This window comes from Belonocnema kinseyi, chromosome 2 (genome assembly GCF_010883055.1).
Source record: "Belonocnema kinseyi isolate 2016_QV_RU_SX_M_011 chromosome 2, B_treatae_v1, whole genome shotgun sequence".
Lineage (NCBI taxonomy): Eukaryota > Metazoa > Arthropoda > Insecta > Hymenoptera > Cynipidae > Belonocnema > Belonocnema kinseyi.
In genome coordinates this window covers 12,496,505-12,507,127 of record NC_046658.1, presented here as the reverse complement: position 1 = coordinate 12,507,127, position 10,623 = coordinate 12,496,505, and the positions used below count along the sequence as shown (strand labels likewise).

The window sequence follows — 10,623 nt, the reverse complement described above, 5'->3', positions numbered from 1 at the left end:
AAGCGGCGCCCTGTGCAACCGCACAGCTTGCACACCCTCGAAACCGGCCCTGACCATAGATAAGATAAGCAATGTATGTGAGCTAAAAAAAACCGGGTACTACTGAAGCTACATCCAATTCTTGATATCTATACAGAAGTATTTAAATATAAATTGAGTTTTTTAATGAAGGTTATTGATGGCAATTCAGGAAGGCTTTTAATTAAAGAAATTGTATTTATAGTTAACATATAATCAACTTTTTCTAGAGTCCAAATCACGTCAATTCGTAACAATTAATACGCATTTAGAACTATTTCAGTTTACATGATCACCTTTTGGAGTAGCAATGGTTCATTCAAGATGAAGTGATCTACTTACGGTTTAACAATAGAAGGGCCGGAGGGTCCAGTTTTGACCTTTTTTATATTCAAAACGCTGCTGCCGCCTTAAAAGTTTTTTTGGAGCGCCAACGTTTTATGACTTTTCCTATGATTGGATACTTAGTATCTATGCGCAATGGCTTACTACGGCCTTCTACGTATGCGATTTTTTCGGCCCTTCTAGTGTTAAAATTGTTCACTACGGTCTTCATAAAACAGAGGAAAAACTTATAGATGTTTTAGAAGCACTCGTTAGAGAAACATTCACTGCTTTACGTTCTTCCCTACGAATCGTTACTTTCTACTTATTTTATTTTTCATGTGGACAAATTGTGGATCCTTTGTATTATCAGTTAGCAAAACCTACGTTTGAATGGAAGTTTACAAGAATTATAGATTGTTCATACACATTGGTCCAAAAATTTCTTTCTGTGAATACATTTTTGATCGAATATCTGCATATTTTAACTTCACTCCGAGACCAAGTTGTCTTGAAACAAAACTATCGTCCTCAACTTGTTTTAAACCAACTAAACATCTTCTTTATACAGACTTATTTGGCTGCAAGATTATATTAAGTTTATCGCAAATGCAGAATGCTCTCTACAAAATGATTCTATTTGAGGCAAATGAAAATCTTCGAACGTTCGTTTATATAAGAGGAAATTTAATTTGTGTAAAAAAGTATTCTTTTGACGCACGAGAATTTTTTTGCTTATCCTTTTGTCAAGGAAAAGCATTAGAAAATACCAGACTCAAGACGTTTGTGAGCAGATAAGCAGACTCTAAATGTTCGTGATTTATATTCATGGACAAGAGAAAATTTGAAGGAATAAGTTGCACTCTTCAGCTCTGAAGATGATGGTTCAGCGATGCCATTTGAATTAGTAGATCGGTTTGGTAAGACGGTCACAATACCCGATATTCTTAAGTACCATGCTTTTACCCCTAATCAAGAGGGACAGCTAATCCTTTAACCTTTTTCCTGCGAAGAGAAAAGTGACATTTCTCCTAAACCTAAACGTAACACGCACAGGGAGAGTACTTGAAAAGACAAAAAATAGTAAGAAAAATTATTTTTCCACTAAAGCAACGCGTATTACCAGAAATAATATCACAGAAAATGCGAATAATACGAAAACCAGTGAGGATAAAAGGCGAACAAATTATAAAACGCTGCGAAGTGAGACGTTCATAAAACATTTTTCTGCACTTGATTTATTTGAAAAAGCACTGTTTATTTGTTAAAACGGTTAAATTGTGTATTTATTCATGGAATATTTATGGAAAATCAATAATTTTTGTATTTGACGAGCTGTAAATAGTAAGGAATCATTCATACTGAGAAATATTAGCATTACTTCTGAAAAGAGTAGTTTTCACTTTTTATTTGCTTATAACAAATAACAAACAATTTAAACTTCCTCTGACCCGTCGTAAAATATTCTTAGATTATAAATTAGCTGATTTCCGGTGACCTGAATGAACTTGAACGCGTCAAAAGAATGGTAGACTTGCAAACTAGTCTACCGAATATTAAAGGATTGCGTCTGAGCGCGAGCATTAGGACTGCCAGCCTATATCTCGGAAACTATTCACTGGACCATATTTTTACTTAGAATCTTTTTTAAAGCCGAGAAATCAATCTTTCTTTTAAGATTATTTAAAAATTAATAAAAATACCCGATTTTACAAAAAAGTTAAACAAACAATTAATTTGCTTACAAAATGTTTAAAAACTGTTAAATTTTCTTCGTTAATAAAATAGAATAAAAGAGTGAAAAATAGCTTTTCGAAAACCCTCATAAAAAATTTAAATCGCTAAAATGGAAAGAAAGTTAAAGGCTTTTGAAAATACCTGTGCAGGCGTTGGGGTTGATAATGTCACCCCCATCACTTGAAGAGGGATGGTAAACGTGGCCTATAAATTTATCGATTAAGTACTGTCGGATAGGTGCACGTATTCCGAAAATTTAAATAAAATCTAAGAACATGACTTTTAAAGTTGGGGCAATTGAGAAATAATGCCCCGTATATGGAATTTGGGTATAAAAATAAAGAAGCACATAGCTTTCCAAATAACAAAAACAGACAACTGACAGACAGATGATGACTATCATTTTCAGCGTGGGGCGAATTTACATTTATTTGTATGGACGCAAATTGATACGATAAACAACTTACCGAGCATTGGGTAATATTTTGGATCCGAAAAGGGCATTCTATTAAAGTAGTCCGGCTATTGGACCGGTCCGATAAAAAAAGCAATAAAATTAGTTTTTTTTGTGTAGAAATATGTCCTTTTTGACATAATGCTTTTCTTAGGGGTCCGTTCCAGGTTAAAATTTGAATTATCACTGTTTAAAGTTGTGTCAAAAAACGCGGGATCTTCTGGAGTGGTCTTTCGCGGGCTTAAAAAAATGCTTAATTTTGGCTTTAAAACACGTTGAATATTGTTAGGAAAACGGGTTTGGTGACAGAAAATGCAATATAAAACTTGAATTACTGTTTCTTTTTACATGCTCCCAGGGTATTTGAGCTTAAGTTTAGCAAGATATACCGAGGAAAAATATCACAAGAACGGTGGACATTGACTAAAGTTGGGAGAAAGATTCTGCTGAAATCGGAAAAACATTTTATTTATATTGATCTGCATACAAATTTATTATCCAATTTATTAATTGATATTTAATTCCAAATTTCAGAAAAAAATAATGACATAGCTTCGGCTAGCCTTGCCAGTGACCGGACTAGTTTAACTGTAACATCTCGATTACAACTCTATCCGTTCTTTTTGCCAGGTTTGCAGTATTCAATACGATATGTTGAATCAGCAAACAATGGCAGTGCAGACGCATTACCACATTGAACTTGAAAGGATTGCACGTATGTACCGAGAAAGAAAAAGATAATCATGAAATATCGTAAATATAAGAGTGAAGGCAATTTTATAAATAATTGGCTAAAATTAGAGATGAAACTCAAACAGACTAAATTTTGTGTAAAGTTGTGAAGACGTCGTCAAGAAGTTTAGGCTCGGTCTTAAAAAATGTATACAATGCGACACAAATGTCAACGAGGCATCAATTCGAATGTTCAATAATTACATTCGCTTGCCCCTCAACTTAGATAGACCTGAATCAAAAGGACAAACGTTAAAAATACAAGAGCATATTGTACAAAACCGTGTGAGGGAAGAGACGGTTAAAGTTTGAGATTGACAAAACAGTGTGGGTTCAAGGTCTCGGAAGTCTTCGGAATCTAACCCCAATTTCTGAAACTTTGGATTACGTCGTGTGTACGCAAGTGACATAATTACCATGTGTGGCCCTAGACTCATTCTCATCTGCTCCATTAATCCGATGTGGCTTAGATGTGGTGGTGGACGGCTCAGTTCAGCTCTACTACAAAACGGGTAATTTACTATGTTTGCTTAATTTTCTAATGTATACTTTCTTTGAAGACGTCTTTGAAGCAGTCAACAAGTCGCGAAATTAGTGATTTATACGGGTTTCCTACGGGGCGTCTTGAGGCAAACGACTTTAACAGAAAAGTTCATTTTCATTTAAATATTTAAATGTTCAGCCGAAAAAATTACTTTCTACCCTAGAATAGGAAAACTTTAAAAAATTAGTTTAATTTCCAAAGACACCAGATTTTCTCATAAAATTTTTCATCGCCAAACAAAAAATGAATTTTTAAAAAAGACAATCAAGGAATTGAATTTTCAACCAAAGAAGATGAATTTTCAATAAATAATATAACAATTAATATCTCTACAATAAAGATTTTAATTTAAAAAAAACCACAATTGAATTTAACTAAAAATACGAATTTTCAACGAAGAAAAGATTCATTTTTAACTAAACAGTTGCGTGTTCAACTGAAAAAATTTATTTTCTACCAAAAAAGATGAGCTTTTAACCAAAAAGTTGAATTTCAGTCTAACAATTATCACTTTTTTTAAACCAAAAATGGAGAATATTTGAATGTTGATTGAAATCAATCATTTTTAATTCAGAAAAGCGAATTCTTCACAAAACAAATTCAATTTGGAAGCGTTCGATCTGAAAAGAATTCGAATTCGTAATGTAAAAAAATCTAATTTTTAATTACTGAAATTTGGAAAGCCCAAAAAAGTACAAATTAATTTCAAATCTCCCATAATTAAAATAGACGGTACATACTTTTGAACACTCAAGTCGCGTCGGCTGGGCAGCTAGATTGCTTCTCGAGCAGTCTACTATCGGCGAGAAAACTATAGGCATCTGCCTTTGAAGCTTAACAACTCAGTAAAAAAAATGCTAGCGCAACAAAAAAACAGTCATTTAAAAGCTGAAAGTGTTGTACGTTAATGAGCTAGAAGATGTTTATGTAAAAAAAATTTTGTGCTTAGCAGACTGAAAAATTAAAAAAAAAGTAAGGATTAAGGATTAATATCTGTATTAGAACTGAAGATAATATATTTTCCTCATACTCATGAATTTTTTCAAATTTTTTTCATCGCCCCTTGTATAAGAAATAATGCTCTAAACTGGACTGTTCTCAAATGTACCCAAAAATCCTTACTTTATTTTACATTTTTCAGTCTGCTAAGCACAACAATTTTTTTACATAAACGTCTTTAAGCTCATTAACGTAGAACACTTTCAGATTTTAAATGAATTTTTTTTGGTTGCGCTAGCATTTTTTTTGACTGAGTTGTTAAGCTTCAAAGGCAGATGCCTATAGTTTTCTCGCCGATAGTAGTCACCGCGATTTATAGCCGCGCTTGGGGTCCTTATCGTCGCGTGTCGAGTTTCGCACATTAGGAAAGGGCGCCATAAGATTCAGTAAGAAGCAGTCATAAACTGAAATGCGCGATTTGAGTAACGCGACTGCAGTCGCCCATACGGAAGCCCACCTGAAGGGTGATATTTTATATGACGGGGTAACTCGTTGATCAGAAAAATTAAAAGCGGAAACAAACCTCTAATGATAAGTTCATAGTTTCTAGTGTGTGAGGTACGCGGCTTGAAAAGCAATTTTCATTTTATTTGGGATTTTTCGCTCTGAAAGGTGCTGAGAAACATATGAAAGTCATGTTTTGGTTCAATTACCGACCAATTTTCGAAAAAGTACCCAGAATATCCATAATCAGGGGGGTTTTCTCAGGATTTTAGGCCGAAGTTACCATCTAGACCTTTCAGTGCATACGTAAGTGTTCTTGAAGGCTGAATGACCTGCCTAATGATGCATACTTGAGATTACTTATATAATCAGTTTCTGAGTTCTTATTAAGTGAGGAAAATTAGGGAAAAATTTAAATTCGGATTCTTAAATCCTCCCTGAAATTGCTGCCGGAGTTAAAAAAGTTACATGGAAACTCTGTATATATACATATATTTTGCTGAATCCCAGTTTTTGCGTTCTACTTAAATTTTATGTTGATCACAGTCCTAAACTAATGTTTGGCTAATCCCAATTTTACGCTAGAATTTAAATTTTATGTTTGTGATATCCCTGAAATCGTAAAGTTTGCCGAACAATATTTTAATGACGAACCTGGGCTCTAAGTAGGATTAGTTCTTCGCGCACTTATTGAATGAGGTAGAATGTGAATGCAGTTTTATGATTGGCTGTCAGCAAACGTCTGAAGTAAATCGGCCAATTCTTCACACATTACTGACAGCCAATCAAAAAACTGCATTCATATTCAGTCATCGCACTGCTTTTGCTTAAGTGTGAGGTTAGACATTTATTCCAATTTTCAGGTTGTTACTACGTATCTGACAGCAGATGACAACAATCAATATTCAGTAATGAATGCAAAATAAGTATACGTGATAGTGCTCGTGAAGGTAATAAAATGCCTGAATCATCGAAACTGCGAAAAGCGTGTCTTTAAGCTTACTGCTAAAAGAATCTCAAAGAATATGTACGACGAAAATGGAAAACAACCGTGACTTGTTTTTTTTCTTTAATGGGGAGTTAGAAGTTCGACCCTGAACATCCATTCGACCAGCTTTTAAAATCTAAATTTTCACGCCCAGTCATCAACAAAAAAAATATGTGGGACGCGTGCGCGTAGATGATTTGAGAAGAGTGTGAAGGTTGCCGCCCAAAGAGAGCTTAGCAGCCTCCACACTCGTCTTGAATCACCTACTTCGCACACATGTCACACAATATACAATTTTGAAGATAATGTTTTGAGTTTCGGTGTGATTTTTAAAGAAAGATTTTTTAAGTAAAATTTTCTGAGCATTTTTGTTGTAGACAAAATTGGTTCAAGAAAGACCTGATACGCTAGCAATATTCTGAGACGAACAAATAGAGATTATGAATTTGCTGTTAAAATAAAATAAATTTGAAAATAATTACCTGACAATTAATTAGTATTCTAAGCAAATAAAGGAAAAATGAATGAAAAATTATAAAATGAGACTTAAACAGCTAAAAAACGGTCGTATATTTCGTTTTCAAATTTCTGAGTATGATCTTTTTCGAAGTACAGACAAAATATTCTTTGTTATTTATTCATAAGGTCATTCAAAAACTTACCATAAAGATGAAAAAGTTATTTGTGTAAGAATTACTTACCTGATTCCAATCTCACGTTGTATCTCCGTATCACTTAGTGCACTCATGATTGCTCCGCTTTTAACGTTTGCTCGACAAGCTGCAACATACCACGCAGGCATTCCTACCCATAGCTCTAGCCAGGCAACTATTGTTGGTCCATTCCATAAAGCGAAAGGTGTGCCAGCTTTCATGGCTTCCGCTAATAATTCGTGTCGAGACGAATCCAACATACTGAAAGATAGAATACATTAAACCTTTGCGCTGAGCTAAAACTGGCTACTTTACATACAGATTTCATTTTTGATCTCTAACTCATCGTTTACGTAAATAATTCAGTCAAGTAAACTTAATTGTATTTTTATCATAATTTATGCATAAAAAGTTTCTCTGGCTATATGGCCTTCTCTTCTCTGCCCCTTACTATCTCGAAATTGTACATGATCGACTGAAAGAATCTTGCCTAGGATCCTCGACAATCTCTTATTGAGAATCCTGAATAGAATCGAATCGAATTTTGCTCTCGACAGTTGATAATGCCTTTTTACATTTTCATCATTCATAATAAAAAGGTACGAGATTCATGTGAATTTGGACCTATAAATTTTTCGTCATCTTTCGACTTTTTGAGAACCCCAGAATCTTTTTCGGCCCTTTATCATGCTGTCGAGTGGTTCCATAATGTCGTTTTTCGAGAGCTGTGAGTAAAAAATAGTTTATACTCCCAAGGGAGAAAAAAATGAGGTTTTTGAAAAAACATCAGTATGTCTTTATGTTAGTGTGCGAATATCGTGTCAACGATAGACTATGTTTCTTTCAAGGTCTATATCTGTAAGGAAGATAGTATAACGATATAGTAGGGCCATCGCCACATCTTTGGAACTGCTAAGCGAATTTCGTATTTCGTGTGATTTCCTGTTTCAGTGCCACTATAAATGTTTTAATAGGTTAAATAGGTTAAGTAGGTATAAAAAGTGCCTAAATCAAAAGGCATGTTAAAGAAAGCATCCTGTGTATATCTCATTGACGAAGAATCTCGTACTCGGCTTAGTGCTGCCACCTACGATTAGATTTACGTCATAAAAATAAATGCAACATCATTTTAAAATCAAATACGAATATAATTTGAAGCGAAAATTTGAAAGTAGACAACCACGTAAAAATTTTCAATATGAGTTTACATATGTATAAGTTCGCGTAAAAACTATTATAAAGGTTCCGCCTTTCGAGAATCCACAAATCAGGATATAATCTAAGAGAGAAGAGAATTAAAGGAGACGAGTGGTTTAAGGAAAGCGGTGAAACCTTACGTTTGTACGAAACATAACTTCCTCATTGATCTTATATGATAGTACCGATATCTAAAATTCTCTTCAAACAAATGATTATATTTTAACGTGTCTTTGCTAATCCAATATAATATAATTCGAATACATTGTACTTTTATTATTTTACCTAGAAGCTAAAATGTAACCTGATTAAATTTGAGGTGATGAATCTCATTTTGATTCTTGTGATTCGATGTACATCAATTCCTAAATTATATGCTTAATGTGATACTTGTTTAGTTCGTCTACTCTGAATATCCATCCATCCATCCATCTCCTGTGTCCTGTGAATCTTGTGAACGATGGTTCAGGACCTAAATTTTTTTATCAGATGTCAAGATTTAAATTTAAATCAAATAAATATATATTTTTTCCTAATTTAAACACCGCGAAGTATCTGTATTTGACGTTTATTGTCAATCGGCTATCCAGTGATCTATTGACAAATAGTGAAAGTCGAAAAATGGGACTTGATTTTGTACGCTTAATTACTAAAATAGACGATCATAATTTTACGATTTTTACCGAAAGGCGAACTGTTTTTTACATTTTTCAGATGCTGGTTGGTTTGATTGCTGAATTCAATAAAATGTTTTGAAATTCGGAAACTTATTTAAAAATGCAGAATTCATTTATTTTATTTGATAAAAGTTAGATTTTTTTATAAAATGTCTGCTGTCGATACTCCTTATCATCGCATACCACTTCACATTTAGAAAAGTAAGGTACCGATGGATTTGGAATTCCGTTTCTGGCGTAAAAGTGTTTGCTAGCAGGGATTGTGTATTTGAGTCATTTTGAGGGTTGCCTGGAAAGTTAGTTTGTTGGGCGTGTGGAGTACGGTAATCAATTTGATGGATAATGGTAACTCAAACGAAGAATTGTTCGGTAAATCGAAGCGAGAGGAGGAAAGGGGAGAATACAAGAAAACAGTAGAAAGGGAGAGATTAAGGGCCGAGAGTTTTAGATCAATAGAGGAATTTCTAATAGGCAAAGGGATAGGGATGATAGGGGAAGTAGTGAGGACAAAATAGCAACAGAATCCACCTTTAAAAATTCAAAAATATATAGAACATCAACGAGAAAGGAAATAATTGGAGCAGGGGGGGGGGGGAGAAGATGGAGGAAAAATTGAATGCAGAGGGTAAATAGAAGATGAAAATTTACAATTGAGTGACGTGAGAAAAATGATGTTAGAAGTAATGGGGATATATGAAGAAAAGCAGGAGAAATGGGGAGAGGAAATAAAAAAATAAATTAGGCGGGAAATGACCGAGCTTAAGAGAGAAATTCGGAAATGGGATGAAGTCAGGGAAAAACTAGAAAAAATGATGCAATCACTCGAACAAATACTAGAAAAGCAGGAAAAGCCTGATAAAAAGGTAGAGGAACTATGGTAGAAGTTAGAATAAAAAAAAAAAATCAAGCCGGGCTGGAGGTGGGGAAAGTGGGAATAGGGAGAGGGAAAGGCCGATAAAATAGAACAAGGAATAGAAAAGGAAGAGAGGGAAGAAAGAAGAAGCGTAGGGATAAAGGGCATAAGATTAGAAGGGAAGGAGCTGAAGGAAGGGGTGGACGAAGTACTGCAAAGGAATGATGCTAATGTAGAGATAGAAGAAGTGTGAAATGTAGGAAGGGAAGAACGAAGAAGGGAGATAATGGTACTGCTGTAACTAAAGAAATGGAAACATAAGAGGGAGGTGATGACAAAGAAGAGGTTGTTATATGGAAGCACGGAGAGAATAGCGGATGATTTTACATGGGAAGAAAGGAAAATGACGTATAAATTAAGGATAATAGCGGAAGAGGAAAGAAAAAAGGGAAGCAGAACACGGGTTAAGTACGGAAGAATACAGATAGTCGGAGTATGGTGGGATTGGGATGAAGAAAGGGAAGATATAGTGAGAAATGAGGTGTCGGCAAACTAGGTGAGGAAGGAACGGGGGATAGGAAAATAAGAAATAGTAAGTAGCAAAAAGAGACGAGAAACGAAAGTAGGGAAGAATGAAAGATATGTTACTGGAATATAGTAGGATTGTAGGAGAAAAGATAGGGAGTTCATGAGAAATTTGATACAATGGGATGTAGGAATAATGATGGAGACGTGAATAAATGATAAGGGATGGGAAATAGTAAGGGGAAGGTTACCAATATATTATAAATGGCAAGTTCAAAATGCAAAGAGGAAGAATAAAAAGGCCCGAGAAATGGAAGGAGTAGAGAAAATGAAAGAAATATGTGAAGAAAATAAAGAAGGGATTAGGCTTATAATAGATGGAGATTTCAATGCGAGAACAGAAGATAGAGGCGGAAGGAAATGGGGAGGAGAGAGAGAAAGAAAATCCAAAGATAAGGTTCTGAATGGGGGGGGGGGG

At 34.6% G+C, this 10,623-nt stretch overlaps 1 protein-coding gene across 3 annotated transcripts in view; it reads right to left on the bottom strand.

The window, feature by feature from the left end:
• The window catches only part of LOC117166917 (liprin-alpha-1), a 690,677-nt gene that overhangs the window by 208,029 nt on the left and 472,025 nt on the right, over nucleotides 1-10,623 (bottom strand). For all 3 annotated transcript variants that reach the window (XM_033351369.1, XM_033351368.1, XM_033351370.1), the window contains exon 17: nucleotides 6,942-7,154. In XM_033351369.1, coding sequence (XP_033207260.1) covers nucleotides 6,942-7,154 — 213 coding nt within the window. The remainder of the gene's footprint in view (nucleotides 1-6,941; nucleotides 7,155-10,623) is intronic.